This window comes from Arvicanthis niloticus, chromosome 6, assembly GCF_011762505.2.
Source record: "Arvicanthis niloticus isolate mArvNil1 chromosome 6, mArvNil1.pat.X, whole genome shotgun sequence".
NCBI classification, from domain to species: Eukaryota; Metazoa; Chordata; class Mammalia; order Rodentia; family Muridae; genus Arvicanthis; species Arvicanthis niloticus.
Genome location: NC_047663.1, coordinates 31,799,560 through 31,818,785, shown reverse-complemented (window position 1 = coordinate 31,818,785; position 19,226 = coordinate 31,799,560). Strand labels below are relative to the sequence as shown.

The following is a 19,226-nucleotide window of genomic DNA, read 5'->3' as shown; positions in this document are numbered from 1 at the left end:
TGGGGCAACTGGCCACATTGTATCCATAGTCAAGAAATGGAGAGTGATGAATACTTGCTCAGCTTATAGTCCAGGATCCTTTCCCATGAAATGTTGCAACCTTTGGTGAGTCTTCCATCTCAATTAACCTAATTAAAGTACCCCTCACAGGTATACCCAGGGACTCACCTCCCAGATGATTCTAAGTCAACAAGTTGACAATTGACATTAACCATCACAGAGGTGTACTGGGTTACTTTTCTCATTGAGGTGACCAGATAGATAGCAGTTTTTTTTGTTTTTGTTTTTTGTTTTTTTGTTTTGTTTTTTTTTTTTTTTTTTTTTTAAAGAAGGTAGCAATGATTTTGGCTGATGGTGGCAGAGCATTTGGCCCACGGTCATTTGGTCCTTGTGCCTGGCAGAATGATATGGCAGGAAGATTGTGTGGCAGAGAGAGAAGCTTACCTCAGACAGGAAGGAGAGGGGTTGGGGAATGAAGGGGAGGTGGAAACAGTACACCCAAGCATCCATCCCAGGGTTATACATCCTCCCTCTAGGTCTCATCTCCCAGAGGTTTTGAAACTTTTAAGCATAGTTTCACCAGATGGTGACCACATTCAAGCCATTAGCCTGTGGTGGGCATTACGTGGTCAAATCATAACAGGTATGATAGAGCCGGACCATCAATCCACTTCCTGTTCTGTTACAGTTGAGAGGGAAACCTTACTAGGGGATATAGCCTGAGGGACAAAGTAGCTAAATGGGCTCTTTGTTTCCTTGTGTCTCTCCTGCTGCTCATTTGGTTTTCAAAGGCCAGATAGAGGACACTAATCCTGTGCCAGTTCATTCCAGAGGTTTCTTATCTATCTTGTGGAATATCCAAAAAGAGGGGCAGGGATTTGGACAGTATGGGTGAGCAACTCATCTTTGCTGGGAATTTATAGATATGCCAAGTGCTCTGTGTGTGTGTGTGTGTGTGTGTGTGTGTGTGTGTGTGTGTATTCTTATGTAATGTAAATGATATTAAAAATGACATTGGTACCCCAATCCAGAAACATTAACTATAAAGTTACTAGCTAGCCAGAACTGGTTGTAAGGTATTGAAACCCTGTCAAATTAGCTGTCCAAAGGGTGGGGTTGGAGAGGGTAATTATAGGACTAAGTGTTGTATTGACTTTCTGGGAATTTGAACAATGAGGCAGTGGGATGGTCAAGACCTGGGCAGTCCAAGGACAATGAAGGAACACAACGGCTTTTAGGGGCTGCCATTCACTCCTGCACTGGTCTGCTGAGCACTCTAGGAGCTCCTGGCAAACCTGAGTGTGCACAGGGATTAGCTTACTTTAACCAGCTGTCAAACTGGTAGACCTGTTGGAGAACCAAGAATTCCCAGGAAGCACATGTGCAAGGACCAAATTTAAAGACTTTCTTGCAACCTTTCTACGTATTTTTCTTTCCTGTGTATGGACCTGCTTGAGAAAGTACTAGATGAAGTCTCAAGTTGGATATTGCTCTTGTGTGCTGTGTAGTTGCTTCTGAGGTGGCCGTGTCTACATTGCATGCGTACAGACTTTCCCCTCTTTATCATTGCCTACAAATACATCTACTTACATAGCATTTTACCCTGGAGTTGGCGGAGGTACCTCAGAGGTGACTTATAGCATCAGTTAGACTTAACAGGCTACATGGCAACACCACACCATTCTATATAAAGGACTTGAGTGCCACAGATTTTTTTTTTTTTTGTCACTGTTGAGGTTCCAGAACCATTCTCCTTCAGATCTTGAGGGTCATCTGAGCTTGCTTATGTGTGGGACTTAGCTGGGAGCATTAAACAAAATTCAGATTTCTGGGTCTCAACTCAAATCAGCTTCTGATTGCTTGATCTGTGCCCCTATAAACCCTTAGATGATTTTGTCTACCCAACAAGAACACAGACCCAGACGAGCTTCCGAGGTCTCCTTCTATGTGGCACATACTCAACGGATCAGTAGTGACCTCTGTCACTTCTATCTGCATCACTTTAAGAACGCGCTTTTTTTTGTTGTTTTTATTTTAAAATTTTTATTTTATATGTACTGTTAAGTTTTGCATCCAAAAGGTCGGAAGAGGGTACCACATCTCCTGGAACTGGAGTTATAGGTAGTTGTGGGCTACCATGTGGGTGTTGGGAGTTGAACCTGGGTCAGTGCTCTAGAAAAGCAGCCAGAGCTCTTAACCACTGAGTCAACTCTCCATGCCCTTAGTTAAGCTTCTTAACTTGCCTAGTTGGCAGTTCCTGTCATTTCCTGATGTGTAACAATTGTAAGTTCATTGTATGCTTTCCTGTTATTTTGGGACTAAAATATTCCGTGTGTATAATGAAGTATTTCATATGTAAGTTATCAATAAATGATACTTTATTTCTAATTAGACAACATAATTATCATCTATGCAAACCTCTGTAAATGGTCTCTAGGTTATGGTGATAGGAACAAAATCAATTGGTAGGCGGCTGATCACAAACAATACATGAAAAAAGGAAAAAAATTCAGTTTATTAAACACTTAGAAGAACAAATGAAGTTTTGGACTTGACAGCATAAATACCACCAATATCATGGTGTACAATTACACTAACCTCCTGTTAACTTGAACCTGTTTAACAGATGCAATCTTCATGGTGTTGTCAAAAGGATAATAGCTAATTGTTATGTCTGGTGAGGTGCTAAAAAAAAATTACAGATTTTATACACAAACACACATTTTGGGGAAAAAACGCATTAACTGTAGTTACTAAAAACTCAGTCCATCAAGACCTCTAAGTTTTGTCCATTTATTATTGACACTGATTTTACCAAACACCTGGAGTTGAATTTGGCTTCCCCAGAGGGATGTACTCAGGAGCCTCCAGTAGGAACCAAGTACAATTAGAGCCAGAGAAAAAAGTATCTACCACAGGAAGGGCATCACACCTCAGCTCAGTCAGCTGCAGGAAAGCGATGGTCGGTGGAGACAAGCCACACACAGAGCGGTCGCACCGCCTGGGAATCTCACTACTTCACTCTGACGAAGTCTGACCTTTTTCTAAAGGAACACTAAGGGCAAAAATAGACGAACTTTTAGAAAGAGCAAAGTATGACTTGTATTTTACACCACGCCGGTTGTTTCATCCTTGGGTAGGAGAGATAGTTGCCACTTACAACTCACCCCAGCTCATCCAGACAGGACGCTGTAGCCCTTTCAAAGGTTTGTTTAGACTTAATGTAAATTCCCGCAGTAAGCGAGTGGGTTAGAACAGGAACCTCTGGGTTCTTTTATTTATTTAGCTTCCCACTCACCTGGCAACTGAGTCCCATCATGCTTTTCTCAAACATAGGGCCCTTCTTCTTCAAAGGATGGTTCCTTCAAGGCCTGTTCTATTTAGAGACAAAGGCCTGGCCTAACCATGCCTGATGTGGTTTGTGAATGACCCAAAGCACTTAGTTAGTCCCTCTAGAGTTGGAGACTGTCATACAGAGCCCTCCCACCCCCCCAGGGGAACATCAGCAGAGAGAAACCCTGATTCTTTTTTTTTTTTTTTTTTTTTTTTTAACTTTCTTTGAGAATATGCTTGAATAATGAAACTATGTGACCTGATCGGGAAGTGCTATGCAGCTCTATCCAAATTATGGCCAACTGACAGGGCATGCAACAGCTCGGGTGCATTTTCAATGATCAAATAATTAGCCATGGAAAGATTCCTACATTGAAATGGTGACAGTTGACAATGGGACTTCCTAATGGCTGTGGTCTGCTGCAGTCATCTGACCCTGGGTCCTAGCTTCTCGAGACACTGAATGGCATTTCCTCATCTAGTTACTGTCTGTGGGTAAAGAGAAGTCAGCCTGGGAGTGGGGGGGGGGGTGATAATTACCTACAGATAAGGCACCTGTGCAGATTCCAAAGTGTTGAATTTTTTTTTGTTGTTGTTGTTTGTTTGTTTTGTTTTGTTTTGAATGAGGTAGGTTTTCTAAAACCTTTCCTGGTATACAAAAGAATAAGTTTTATTATGGTATTTTTATGTCTTCTGCAGAAAACATTTGTGATGTTCATTTTGGTAAAAACAATTCCAAAAAAAGGCCAGGTATGCTTCTCTTCCGTGAGTACTGAATGGTTCCATAAATTTGGGTGGGCCACAGTGCAACACCTGAACTCTTCTCTACTTAAGTTTAAATGTATTCATCTTTGCTCTGCTGAGTACTGTCACTGCACAGTTCTGCAATCACCCTCTTTACCTATCTTCAAAAAGACCAACTCTTTGTCGTCCCGTGGCTATTAATGAGTTATCTCTTATGCCGTTCTATGCAAAGTTGCTGAAGCCAATTTTTTTTTTTTTATTAGTAGTTTGCTTGGAACATGTATTTTAATTCTCCAGCAGGACCTGTGGCTTGGAACAAAACAGGTACCTGGGAAGAAACCCTACAGGTCTCACTCTCCAGAACTGTGACGCTAGACAGAGGAGTGGCTGAGGGAGGGATGAAAAGGGTATCACTGGATCCGTAGAGAGAATTCAGATACTGTGGAGGCAGGAGACCGGAAAACATACTTGGATGAAAGGGGATTTTAATGGAGCACAAAATGTGCCTTTGAAGAAACAGCAGACTCTCTTGACATTATACAACTCAGAGAAACAAAATAAGAGCCATCTTTAAAGTCAAAACGTCTATCAACTCTAAGCCATACACATAGCACCGAGGTCAACCTTACACTGCATGAGATGAAACAGGCTGAAAGGGAACAAAATCATGTGGGGCTCTGGCAACAACATTCCATTCCAGCGACTCAGAATTCTGAAGTGAACAGTTATGTGGCAGATGCTTTTCCTAAAAAACACTGTATCATCCAATAAATATTTGACTAAAACCCATTTTGTGCTTTTGGGTGACGTTAACTGACTTCCTTCTGAGACCTAATAAGAAACAAGAAAGCGTTGGAGCAGGACTCGTCACAGCAAGCCTCAGTATTGTCATAAAATTTTAATTTTAAGCAGAAAACATGCTGATGTGTCAGTAATAGGTTTAAAATATTAAAGACTTCAAAAAAAACCCCAAGCACTCCTCCGAACAGCATTGGTGAATATATATCTTCACTATATAATTTTAAAACATGGAATAGTTTTCCTTTTTTTCTCTTTTCTATATATAATATATGTCTTCCAAAATACATTGTCAGTATTTATATCTGAAAAATACTGTACAAAAAAGAACTTCCTATAATTACTCTGTATAAACATTAAACAATTTAATAATCTCTCCTTTTGGTCTATAGTAAACATTTAAATTGATTGGATAAACCACAGTTTGTGACAACACCATCCCATTCTGAGATACACCAGTGTCTTTTACATTCATTTTTTTTTTTCAGAAGTCCACTTGATAGGCGCACATATGTTCCAAAGCAGAGGATAAGAAACACGGGCTCCAGAACCATTCATTTGTGAGGCATTCAAAAAGGACACCACAGGGGGTGGGGGTGGGGCTTTACAAAACCTCAACTTTTTAACTTAATTAACTGATTTCTAAAAACAGCAAAATATTGTCCCAAAAATATATATTACAAAAAAAAAAAGTGGGTGAACTGAATCTTAAGTCAATCCTTTTGAATATCAGGAGAGAAATGGAAAAAGTGAACTAGAAAAGTGGAAAGGGGCTGGGTGTGGGAAGGGGAGACAACAAAACGAAGCACACCCATGGCAAAGGCTTCTCCAAGATGCAATATATATATATTTTTTGGCTTACATACTGATAAATTAACCCCTCATTCTTAGGCCTTCCGTTGCTCTCTGCTTCCCTGTCCTGAGAATATTCTGGTCATGCGCAAATGCATTACTTTATTTTTGATTTTTTAAAAGACAGTGAAATTCCTAGGTAGGGAAAAATTTCCTACGTCCACTAGTTAATACTCAGGCAGCATGCTCTAGCGTACACTAGGGTTATTGCTTTAGGTACAGACAGTGCAAAACACACTCTGTGTTCTATAATGGAACTTACTTATCTGGGGTTGGCAGAATGAAAAGGAAACTTAGTAGGTAGCAGTAAGTAAATACTGGAATCTATTAACTCTAAACAGCACTTTAAATTTGAAGACAATTATCACCAAAACTGAAAGGAAAACAAGAAAGGGTAGGGAGGAAAAAGGGAAGAGGGAGCAACCTATGGAGGAATCCAGCTGCAGCGTAGTGCTAGGGTATGCTCTGCACCCTTTAGCATGGTGATTCACGGCTGAAACAGAAACAAGAGCTTATGGTCTTGATGACTGAGATCCAGGGCCCTGCTTCCTGAAGCCACTGCAGACCCTGGCAAAGTAAGATCACAGGAACACCAAGCAAGGCAGAAAGGGGCAGAAGGAAGGAGAGGAAACCCCACAGGGGTCTCCAGGGTCTAATAAAAACATGGCACCTTTCTTGTTTGGAACTAAAAGACAACAAAAGAACTATCTTTACATGACAACTGTGGAGGAATACACACATACATACACTCACACATGCACACCGCTGACCACACATGGGACCATAAGCGCGCGCGCGCACACACACACACACACACACACACACACACACACACGCAACAGATGCACACCAAAATATGAGTCAGTTGCGTTTATGCCTCTGGTAAAGTGCTGATGTCAGAAAGGTTGGTTTGGGTGTGGTGCTACCAGACAGGAAACAAGCTGTCCATCTATTCAAAAGCCAGCCCACAGAAATGCCATCCTACAGGGGCCCGTGCCTGGCCTCGTACTTGGCAAGTATGTTCTTGCATTTGCCCAGCTCCTTCCTTAAATCAGCCACCTCCTGGCGGAGGGCCGAGTTCTCCTTCTCCAGGAACGAGGCCCGGATTGCGATCTGGTTCTCCTTCAGCCGACGGGCATCACGGGAGCGCTTGGCCGCCATATTGTTCTTTCTGCGCCTCGCCCAGTACTTGTCATCCTGCTCATTAGTTACAGAAGGAAAAAGAAACAAGATATTAGGTTTCAGCAGCACTGGGTGGCAGCCAGGGGTGTGCTGAGACACCAGCCTGGGTTTCTTAATTTCTGTCTCCTTCCTTTATAGCTTCTACATGTCTGAGGGTTTGGTCTGCCAGCCATGGCTTCCATCCCAGAGAAAGGACCAACCTGTCGCAACAGGCTTTGCCCAACGCAGTTGTGTGCCAGTGAGGCAGAGCTCAGAGTTCAGCTGAACGCTGAAGGCCCACCACACACCCTGACTTCCATTCTAATTTTCTTTACTTTATTTGTTGAACTTTTTTTTTTAATTTTTTTTCTCCCATGAATGCACATGTTGGCTTCTCTAAGTTGGGACTGTGTCATTGGAAGGCAATAATGGTACTATGTCTCAATAACAGACACATATAAACTTTAAATGAACTAACATCCTTTCTTTAAGATAGAGTCTTCCATAGCCCAGGCTGGTCTTGAACTTACTATGTAGCCAAGGGTGATCTTGAACTCCTGATCCTCCTGCTATTACCTCCTTAGCACCACCATGCAAAGTCTCTCTAAAATCTATCTTAATGAATTTAATGTTGAGGTAGCAACTCCACCACTAAGATTTCACCTAGCATTCTCCATGTTCATAGGCACAGGTACAGTTTTTGTTACAAAATTATTTGCAAAAGTTAAAAATGAGAAAAACTAATCCTCTATAGGAGAGTTGATAACTACATCATCATAGTCACACGAAGGGATATTCTACAGATTTTAAAAATAAAGACCTAGGGTGGAATGGGGCACTGCAAAGATGTGTGTAACACCCTATGATGTGTGTAGACACGACAGCAACCTGCTGGAGAACATGCATGTTCATCACAGTTTGATTAACATTATACTTTCCTAATACAGAGACGGCCAGATGGATTTATAGTGGCTAATGTAGGTCCCACTATAAGGGGGACCAAACCAGTGAGGCAACACACACAAGGAGGCTTACCCACCCTTTTAGTTTATATCCTGAGCTATCAGAATGTCACATAAGGGCCCATGTACACTTCAGTAATTGAAAACAGAAATTTAAAAATCTATTAGCTTTCATTATTCAATGTACTCCTACCAATGGCTAATGCTTAAATAATGTATTCTAATTTCCTGCGTAACTACTTGCTGAGTTTCAATTACCCTATCTGGAATTTCCATATCTGCCTCCATCATTGCTCCCCCAACCAAAAGAAAGGAAAGCTCCCTAGGTGGACTTTTGGACATTCTTAATCCATGGAGGGGATGGTGCCAAACGGAATTTTTGCAACTCCTTTTGTATCAGCAACTTACTTCAGCAAATATCTCTGTCTTAGCAAAGCTGGCACTTCAGTTCATATCACCTAGAATAAGCAGGCAAGGCCAATCCCTCCCTTCTCTCAAGATGCCAAGGACAGTTGGCACTGGAAGAAATCACGCACGTGGGTGGAGCTCAAAGGTTGCAAAAGAAGTTGGAGATCAGTGGTCCACCCCTTTACCTGTCCTTTATCCTCAGCAAACGTGTATGTTGTGGGAGGTTCGAGTGTGAGATGGAATGTGTGGGAAGGTACTTCTTGCCTGCTGGTCACAAGATTGTCCTTTGCTCATAAAGTGCCTCTAGATTTCTATACACTTCATAATGTGTAATGGAATCAAAAAGGTTAATAGCTGGTTAGTGAATTCTTCTTAGAGAGGAGGGAGCCCTTTGAGGAATGCCTGAATGAGCAAGTGTGGATAGGTAATGCGGTGGTCGTTGATAGAATTGGTCCTTTGCGTTTCTCAAGGCTGGTGGGAAGGGCAGAAAGGGAAGATGGCTGGGAGATCCTGGGAAACCCAGTGACATCACATAAGCGTGGGGAACCAAAGGTATCTGCACAGCAGTGAAGCATGCAGCTTTGATGGAGGCTCTTTGTGTGACTTGGATATCCTCCTCCATTCTGTCCCCCTTTGTAGTATCAGGAAGCCTACCACACTTGTCAGTATGCCCAGGAGTCTGGTTCCCAAGAACATTCTAATGAAGGGCTGAGTCCGAGCAGAGCAGAACCTACACACACACAAGGCACACGAGGGCAGGAGGGGAGACTGTACATGAGCACAGCCTTGGGAAGTGGTACAATGTTATTTGTTCTGTGACAATTCCGACCGTGTCTTTAAGGGCCAAGGAGTCACCAACTGACCTTAGTGTAACAACCAACTCTTCTCACTCAGTTCTCGTTGGGAGTTTTTGCTCAGGCCGCTTATCACTTGTAAAGTGCCTTTCCCCGAGCCTCACCTGCTCACGGGTGCAGATGAGCTAGCAAAAGGGTGGGATGGAGAACAAGACTCTTAAATAGGAGGGAAGCAAAGAACAGAGCTGTAAGACAGGATGGAGAAAATGGGAATGATGGAAGACAGGATACCCCGGTCTAGAAGCACCAGCTTGCCTCCTTTTGTCCTTTTGATTGGAGACAGGATCTTTATTGGGAATGCTAGATTTGACACTGGATCCCCTGGTCCATCCTGTACCTGCCCAGAGCTTATGCCCTCTGGTTGCCCAGTTACCTTCACGCAGGGACCCACTCATCGCTTACCTCTAACAGATGACCTTCCCTTTTCTCTACAGACTAGAATTTTTATGAGATCAAGTGCAGTGCTGATGTTGGCAAATGTTAGCATCCCCCAAGCCTCTGAAAGTGAACGAATGACCCTTAAGAATGGTGAGAAATAAATGTGACTGTGCATTATCAGTGAGGAATCCCTGTATGTCCTCATTTAGGTCTCCCTCAGTATATATGCTAACCCAAAAGGCCAGTTTCAGAGAAGAAGCTAAGCACTTGTGGGGAAGAGCATTCTTGGTAGGTTCCACCCCTCTATATTTCTGGTTGACTTGTTATTCAGTGCTGAGGGCCACATACACCTTGTCTCCCACCCACCCTAGCTCAGTCCTCTCTGCTGAAGGGAGAAGCCCTCACAACTCTCCTTTCCTGCTTCTCAGCAGCTCCCAATTTGTGCTTTGAGGTTTCACCTACAATTGAGACACACCTCCGAGGGCACCTTGCAGGAGAAGGTTCCTGCCAGTTCCCTACCCACCATGTAGAAATGGCAGGCTTAGCCATGACAGCAGTGATACCTATGATTCCAGCCCAGATGGTTCCTCATGGCTTCTTTGCTGCCAAGAGTCCACGGGCCATTAAGTATGCTCACTCTCCATACACACAAACTTGGAGACTCTCGGAAGGTCTGGCTACAAGTTTAATCGACTCCTCGGTAGCATTCTGTCAAACCACTCTCCAGTCAAGGAGAGGCCCAGGATAAACAGGCTTCATGGTTTGGGTAAAGAGATAAAACTCTGAAATACACAAATTAGATTGCAAGAACTCAACACCCTGGAAGGCATCCAACTGCAAGAAGGTACTTTAGTCAGCTTCAACCTGATCCCATGGCCCCTTAGAGTCTACCCATCGAAGCCCGGAGAAGTTTGGATTTTCTGGTGCATTTCCTGTGGACTTTCTTGGTTTTGATTCTTAGAGTGACAGCTTTTGATTAATTATGCAAGGGCCCCTTGTCTGGGCGACCATGCTACAGTGACCTTTCTAGAACCTGTCTTACTCTAAAACTAGAGTTCCCCTCCGCTCTCCTTTCTGCTTCTCCATGTCCTCAACTGTAAAGTGATAGCTTTGGATTTCAGCCCTGACTCTTGCCCACTTTGTAGCATTTAAGAGGTTCTCAGAGGTGAAGATAACAGGCTTGCTTCAGATCTGGGTACACCTGAGTCTTACATTCTTTCTAGATATAAAAAGGTGCAAAGGCTGGCCTATGTTAGTTCACACGATGTCCCAAACTCTCATTTCCCTATGGAGTGTCTCTACCTATGAAGCCTATTTAGGTTTGGGCAATGAAAAATCAGGTATTAGGAAAGGGCTAATTATGGTTGATCCTAGAATACCTGTACTCATCTAGTGTTCTCACGGTTAGAAAGAAGCATAGACAGAAAAGGTCTTATGAAATGGCTAACCATAAATACTTCTGTGCTGGCAGAATTTCAGGAATATTCTGCATCCTAGGGCAAATGTATCAGAATAAACAGGTGAATCTGTTTCCTGGTAAATGACATATCCCCTTCAACACAGTACAGAAAAACCAGCCAGAACTGCCTGCTTAGTAAATGTCAAATAATAGCAGTGGATCCATCATCTCTACCCACAACATGCCATCCTGGTCACTCAGAGTCAGTAATATGCAAGGGGACATTCAGACTTGTTAGGTTTCCAAGGCATTCAGGGAAATGGTAGAGCTCACATCAACAAACAATGAAAACTGGGCGTAAGCCTCAGAAAACTGAGGTCCAGTCCAAGTGCCCTTCTCAAAACATCTCCCAACCAACCCCTCATCCCCTTGCAACATTAAAAGATTTGGGCTTGATGCATGGGCTCTCATGGGGTCCCTTGTAGAGAGAAGCCAGTCTTCAGGGACTTAACATTGCCCACATCTTTTACTGCTTCTCCGTAAGTCTGATCAGTATCAAGACATGAAAGCATATTTCAGAAAACTCCTAGAGAGGAAGTACTGTGCCAAGGAGTCATGTGCCAACAAATATAATCAGAACTCTCAGGTTCTTCATTCCGAGTGTGTACAGACTTCCGGAAACCACCTGTTTAGTTTCCCATGATCCCATTCTCCATTTGCTCATAGCCTGATTACCAGTTCCAATTTACCTTCAAATCATCAGGAATGAAGACTTTTCGAGCTTTCTTAATCATGGGCTGTGGCTTCAGTTCTTCCTCGGAGAACTTCCGTTTGCGAGGGTCAAACATTTCCTGCCCCGGGATGCTGGAGAGGGCAAGGTCTGCTGGGTCTGGTTCATACCCGACTGGGACCTGGATGGTGTCAGGGTCAATGGGACTCGGTGTATTGCGGTTTGCTGGCAACAGCTGGCCTGGAAAAACACAGTTGTTTTTAACTTATGTCAACTCTAAGGCAACCCAGGTCAGAGCCACTTAGTGATTCTCCAGGAGTGTTTGGAGTCTTTAACCCACTTATTTTTGACCTTGCTGCCTATGGTCTGTCACCATATTTCCAAGAACACAGGAGGCAGAACATGATTGACCCATGCCTTACCAGGCAAAACAAAGACACATAGGTACTTGCTCACAAACAGGATGAAGAAAGTTAAAACACACACACACACACACACACACACACACACACACACACACACTCCCATTTTCTTATCACATGCATTGTGCTGGCTAGTCGTATGCCAACTTGATACAAGTTAGAGTCACTTGGGGAGTCAACTGAGAAAATGTCTCCACCAGATAGGGTAAGACTGTGGTACATTAAAAAATAAATCAACCATTAATGTGGTAGGACTCAAATCACTGTGGCTGGTGCCACCCCTGAGGTAGTGGTTCTGGGTGGTTTAAGAAAGCAGGCTGAGCAAAGGAGCAATCCAGTAAGCAGTATTCCTCTGTGGTCTTCATCAACTCCTGCCCCTAGGTTCCTGCTCTATTTAGGTTCCTGCCCTGACATCTTTCAATGATGAACAGTTTTGTCACAGCAACTGTAACTGTAAGATACACATGGAGCATCAACTACATGCCTGGCATGCTGCATGATGATGTGATAGATAAAGTTACAAGGTCGACACTTAAGGCTGCTTCCCACGTGAGTCACAGAGACAGACCTAGAATTAGCCCGTTAGGGTAGAGTATAGTGGTCGTAGGATGGATGTGAATCTCATGTGCATCCAGAGTGTAGGAAAGTGTACACAACACAAAAGACGTTAGAGGGGGATCCTTGCGATGACACCCGCTGTAGCTACATCTTGAGATATATAGTAATCCAGGAAAAAAAGGCACTATAGACAAAACATTCAGGTAAACACTAGTATTTCAGTGTCTGTATGTGTTGTGTCACTGTATGTGTACTTGTCAGTGTAGATGTGTACACAGGTGCAAATGTGTGTACAAGGATGCATATAAGGCTGGGGGTAGACATTGGGTGCCGTTTCTCAACCATGCTCCACCTTTATTTTTCAAGATGGCGCCTCTCATTGAACCTTGACACTCGTAAATTTAGGTAGGCTAGCTGGCCAATGAGCTTCAGGGATCCACCCATCTCCACCCCTCTTTCCCTCTTGGGTTTTTCCATGGACTCTAGGGATCTGAATTCAGGTCCTAATGTTTTTGTGGCAGACACTTTACAAACTGAGCCATCTCCTCAGCTCTGGGTTGGCTTCCTTTCGTTTCCCCTGGGGATGGAACCTGGGGCCCTGAGCACTATAGGCTCCATCACTGTATTACATCCTTACCCCTCCAGTTTGCATTCTTTGAGTAGCTACAAACAGTCGTCAGTTGTTGGAACCCAGAACCAGAAGACAGAATGAGTTTAGGTAAAACTACCCGAGGAGACATAACAAACCAAACAACTCGGGATGTCATGGGAGAATTTTGAGGAGTGAAACAGCAAACAGCTAGTTTAGAACAAGGCTCTTGGGGTAAAATGGACTGAAGGGGCCACGGGTGGAGACAGGTCAGATACAAAGCTGTTGCAGTACACCACGCCCAGTAAGAGTGGCAATACAGATGCAGAGAAGGGGCACATTTGAACAAAGCATTTAGCACATCAGAAAGGGCATAATGGAGACAACCTAACTTCTACTTGAACCCTCTACAGACTAAGCCACGGGACTGTGCAAACATCCATGGAACAATGGGTGGATTGTGTTTCTTTGTCTAGCTGGGGAAAGTGAACTTAATAACAGACCAGATGTTTATGCTGGGAGTTCTGCAGCTTAACTTCTGGTTTCATCTGAGTTTTACAATTGCTCCTTTCATGCCCAGAGAATAAATGAGAGGACACAGCTTGGCTGCATTTGGCCGGGCTCCTCCTCTTCCTCACTGCCAAAGGTAGGCCCCCCTCCAGTGTAAGAAGAAATCTTTAGGTTTCATTAAAAACCTACCCCAGGGTGAAGCATGCAGCCCATTGCTTATATTGTAGTGAAACTGAAATCCCGCACGCCTGTTCTGAAAAGCCCTGGAAGGGAGCTTGAAAAAGAAATGACCCAGATGACCTGCTAGGTCCCTTCTCTGCTTTGAGCTCTCTTCGTGTACTGCCTGCCAAAAAGGAAGGACCCTCCCCCCAGGCATTGGCAGGTGATGAGGTTCTTCTCATTAGCCAAGCTGCCTCACAGCTCCAGCTTCTAGGGACTGCTGAGCTCTGTACTGGCTGGTGATAATCCAATTTCATCCTGTGTCTCTTGACCTTGCCTTTAAATGGAACCTCATGCCCATCAAATAGGGATGTTATTTTTCACGGAGGAATTATCTTTGAACTTGATAACAATACTACCTAATGCCCCTGACCAGTTCATAGGCATCTACTCTCTTCTACCTTTTTACATAATTTTTTTATATTCGTGGGGGGGGGGGGAGAATTTGCACTCGTCAGTTCTTCTCTGTGTATCCTTCGCAGTTTTATCCAGTCCCAACTGAGGCATCCACAACACAACTCCTACCCCAAAAACTCATGGAACACCGAGGAGTAGGGGTGGGTGCAGAAAGATTGTAAGACTCAGACAACCAAAATGTCTGCTCTGAGATAGGGTCTTCTATAAACCTCAGGGAAGCTACACTCGGGAGACCTCAGCTGACAGTGACACCACCAGTTGATATACCAATGTGGATGGGGTAATCTTAAAAGGCCCTCCCTCAAGAAGAAGATCTACAGGTTAGTTCTTAACGGCTGCTGAGATAGGAAGAATCGCTCTTCTCCAGGGACTAGCAGTTTATCTGATCTTAAGTGGTCAGTCTTAACCACATATACACAGGAACAACACCAAACAGACCCAGCAGGAGATATACATATGTAATATTTCTAATAATTATTTTATTATTATAATATATAATTAAATATAAATATTACATAGATAATTAAGAATGAGGTCATACATTTGAGGAATAGGGGGCACAGGAGAAGCGGCATGGAAAGAGGGAAGGGTAGACATTATAATATAAATGGAATATATATATATATATGTATATATATATGAAATTCTCAGAAAGATTTAGAAAGATAGGTTTTTGTTTTGTAATCTAAAAATAGTTTCATTATATTTTATTTTGTGAGCCTCTGAGAGTTATTTGTGTGTGCTCATTTGTGCACATTAGTTGAGGTCAGAGGGCAACTTGTGTGGGTTGGTTCTTTCCTTCTACCATGTGGGTCTTGGATATCAAACTCAGCCGAGTGGCAAGTGGCTCAGTGGCAAGCACTTTTTAGTACCCTGAGCTATCTCATGAGCCCAGGATTTATCCAGTTTAAAAACTAAACTTCATTGACTCCTTACCCAGCTTACATTGGGCAGTCTTTCCCACCCTGTTTATGATGGCACCGAGTCTCACTGCTAATCGATTTTCCGTTGTAACTGTATCTGGTGTATGTACACAATACGTTCGTGTATCTGTATCTAACCCTGTAGTTTTCTTATTCCAACTATTGCTGGCTTAGTTGACTCACTCAGAATTTCTTTTCGTGTACAACATTAAAAAAAAAAAAAAAAAAAAAAGATGCTAACTAATGTTTTCCAAATGACTGGCTTTAATGACTGATATCGATACGGCTTAACGTTTGACAGGACACGTTATGCATTCATTATAGAACTTTTAAAGGATATCTGCGGTCGCTCCTACACACACATCCTTTTGGGTGAGTTTCAGAATGCATTTGTTGAGTTTTATTTAAAATCCTCATTGAGAGTTTGGTGTGAGGACTGCAAGTGAGCCATGCAGGCGGAGTGATTGTTACACATTGGATATCCCACTTTTATTGGGGGGCGGGGGGGAGGTCTTAAAACAAAAGTTCAGTTCCTACAGAGGCCTTAACCTGTCACGTTTTTGCTGTTTGTTCCTGTTAAATGCTCTATAGTAGCTGTTACTGCTTCCTCTGTTTCCTAACTGGTTTTTGCTGGTATGTAGGAAGTGACAGGTTTTGAGATGCCAGGCTCATAGCCAACAGCTTCCCCCACCCCTATCCTGCTTCTAACAGTTTTAGCAAGTCTGATTTTTCTTAACTTTTTAGTTAAGTAAGTTTACCATCCACCACTAGGGCTAGTTCCAGCTTGCTTCAAATGCTTATAATTCCCACTTCTTCCTCGTGAAGAGCTTTAAGCTCACTGCATCAGCATCATCTGCATCAGCAACAGGAGGTGGGATGAGGTGAGATGGGTAATCCCACCGTCCAGGCGTCAGTGGAAGATGCTGTTGAAACCTCACACAGTAAAACCCCAGAGGGTCACAGTCTCAGAGTTAGAGACTTCCACCCTTATTGTATTAGCAGTTGTTTTTCAAATCAGAAATGAGACCATTAAATTTCCTCAAATGCTTCACTCTCTTTACTTTTTAAAAAATTTTTTAAACTTATAACTTATTCATTTTACATCCCGCTCGCTGACCCCCTTCCCGATCAACCCCATCCCACAATCCTCCCCCAACCCCTTCCTCTTCTCCTCTGGGCCTAAACAAGAAGGAAGGCCCAATTGAGGAAGAGTGAATCTCATTTAGAAGGGGGAATAAAATAGTCATAAAAGGCTGATAGAGGGAGGAAGCTGGGCCGGGGGAGGGAGACGGGGAGGAAAATGGGGGATTCGGGATCAGATGTAGGGAAAGACATGAAAGATGGCCATGAAAATGAATGGAAATCTGAAACTGATTGGGGTGAAGAGGTGAGGGGTATCTCTAGGATGAGACATGGCCTGGGATGAGGGAGACGCCCAAGAATCAATGGGGGTGATCTTAGTTGTGACTCACAATATTGGGGATATGGAACCTGAAGAGGCCTCACTCTCTTTTAAAAAAACGTTAAGATAATTGTGTGCTCCCACCCTGAATTTGCTATGTTTAAGCTTGATGTTTCTCTCAGGTTTGAATTAAACCCTGCAGGTTCAACCCCACTATGTGTATTCTGCAGTCTGTTGGGCATGTGTTCTTCTACTGGTCTCATGATGACACTCATTTACAGAAGAGCCGAGAAGGATTCTGGAGGGAAAGGTACAACAGAGATGCTATGGAAATCTGGGAAGAGACTCAAAATCACCTCCAGAACCAAAGTTGGGCTCCACTTTGGTCACCTCGCAGGTCTGTGGAAACCTCTTCTTTCATAAGAATGTGTCAGTCCCTGTCCAATTAGCTGATTAGCTGGCAGGCATCAGTGAGCGGGGAGAGCAGCAATCTGTGTCCTTTCTGCTCGGGTCATTGGCTTGTGTTCTTAAAATTACAGCTGTGTCAAAGTAACAAATAACCATTTTATTTATTATTTAGTCCGTGAGGTTAGTTGCAGGAACTGCAGCCTTCTGATGTACTCCCCAGTCCAGAGGACAGGCATCAGATTTAAAGCAGCCATGTAAAAAGAGACAAAGACATCATTATCGCTCAGTGTTCTCTTCACTCAAGAGAATGAGCAGGCTGAGGGAAGTCATCCTCTGTCAAGAAAGGCTGAGAGGGGTCTAGAGAGATGACTCAGTGATTAAGAGCCCTGGTTGCTCTTCTGAAGGACCTGTATTCAATTCCCAGCACCCACATGGTAGATCACAGTTGTCTCTAACTCTAGTTCTATGGGATCTGACACCCTTATACAGATATACACATGGGCAAAACACCAATGCACATGAAATAAAAGTAAATATTATTTTTTTAAAAAAGGCTGGGAAAAGAGGAGGTGATTTGTACATTGGCCAAAGGGACCCCTTTCCATCTAAGTGGTGAAAAGCCTCCTGATCCGAAGCCTGGTCGCAGGTCTTTCTCTTCCGCCTGCTTCTCTGCTCTCTGTCATTAGTTTGAGGTCTGTTGGCTTGTTATGATTGCCTGGATCCCAGATGGTCCTAATAACATCTTTTCTTCTCGTAGAATCTCCCAGATTTCAGGAGAAAACCACATACAGGGTTCATAGCCTGCCTGCTTCAATATTAAACACTCCTGTTCCTGGAAATCTCTTTAGCATATAAGAAGCCCATTGGGGGACTATAATGATATTTCTGGACCAATAAGGAGAGATTGCAATATTATAGAGATTAAATTAAAAGCCTCCCGAGTATATCCTAAAAGTGTAGGTCTTCCCAGACTTTGAGACCAGGTCAGCTGGTGTTTGTTCTGAAGGCAAGGGACACTATCTCCTTTAACGAGTACCCTACAAGTACAGGTACATTCCAGTGGCCCAAGGTCTCATTCCTCCCTTGCCCACAACTTTTCCATGTGGCTTTGCAATTTCAGGCATAATCTATCTCCAAGCCTCTCTAATCTGGGCTCATCTCCTATCTTGCATTGACCAAGGGAATACAGGAAGAGCGCATTGCCTTTCTGCGTCTGAGCCTAAAGGCACCATGCAGGTTCCTGTCTCCTGTCAGAAGCATGTGTGCCATTGCCGTAAATGTGTTTGGGGGAGCCTGCTGGAAGGAAGGGCACTAGAGAGGCCAGGGGATCAGCTCAGTCACCTGCTCCCTAAAAGTGTGGGTCCATCTAAAGGCACAACAGCCACTGACTGACTCAGGGCAAACTGCACTTGAGTGAACTGTAAATCCTTACCTGTGTATGTTCCTGGGCTTTAGTGACTGGCTAGCATTCTTGAGGCAGCAGATGACTGTTCCAGGAACTGAGCTACTTCACCTGGGGATGTTTGCTGTCCCATTCCCATTGAGTTGGGGATTAAGTAGCTAACACTGAACTAGGACGTGAGACATGCTTTAAGTAAGCACTTCCTAATTCCCATTCTGCCACCTGCATGTTACACATCAGAACACTCATCAAAGTTCTGTTTGGGAGAAGAAATCATTGGTCTCTCTCTCACACACACACACACACACACACACACACACACACACGAGAGAGAGACAGAGACAGAGACACACAGAGACACAAACACAGAGACAAAGAGATGGAGAGAGACAGAGATGTTCTGATAGTATCTTTCTGAATTTTGGTTCCCTTGTATACAAAAGGATGTCAGAGTGTTGGCTGCACAGCCAGGCAGAAAAGAATGTGACAGTGAATTCGACAATGTACACAGGTAAAATGTTTAACACAGGACCTGGAAAGAACTTGGTGGGTGGTCCATCTATAACCACAAATGTAAAACGTATGTTCTAGGATCACAGAGACCAACTTGCTCTCAGGCTTGTCCCTTTTTTCTAAGCCAGCACCAGTCCTCTTCTGAACTCCTTTAAACTCTGTCCTCCTGTCTGTTCTCTCTTTGCCCTTTCATCCATGTCTAATCATGTAATCCAGTGGCCAGAAGACTTTTCTGCAAGCAGAC

The 19,226-nt window shown here is 43.5% G+C and overlaps 1 protein-coding gene across 4 annotated transcripts in view; it reads right to left on the bottom strand.

Moving 5' to 3' along the window:
- Window positions 1-2,496: 2,496 nt before the first annotated feature.
- Window positions 2,497-19,226, bottom strand: part of Hlf (HLF transcription factor, PAR bZIP family member) — a 56,012-nt gene continuing 39,282 nt past the window's right edge. For 2 of the 4 annotated variants that reach the window (XM_034504965.2, XM_076936031.1), the window contains exons 3-4: window positions 11,639-11,859; window positions 2,497-6,927 (exon numbers count right to left, since the gene is read on the bottom strand). In XM_034504965.2, the coding sequence (XP_034360856.1) occupies window positions 6,709-6,927; window positions 11,639-11,859 (440 nt within the window). In that variant the 3' untranslated portion in view covers window positions 2,497-6,708. The remainder of the gene's footprint in view (window positions 6,928-11,638; window positions 11,860-19,226) is intronic. The other 2 variants (XM_034504966.2, XM_076936032.1) reach the window with 1 other exon arrangement.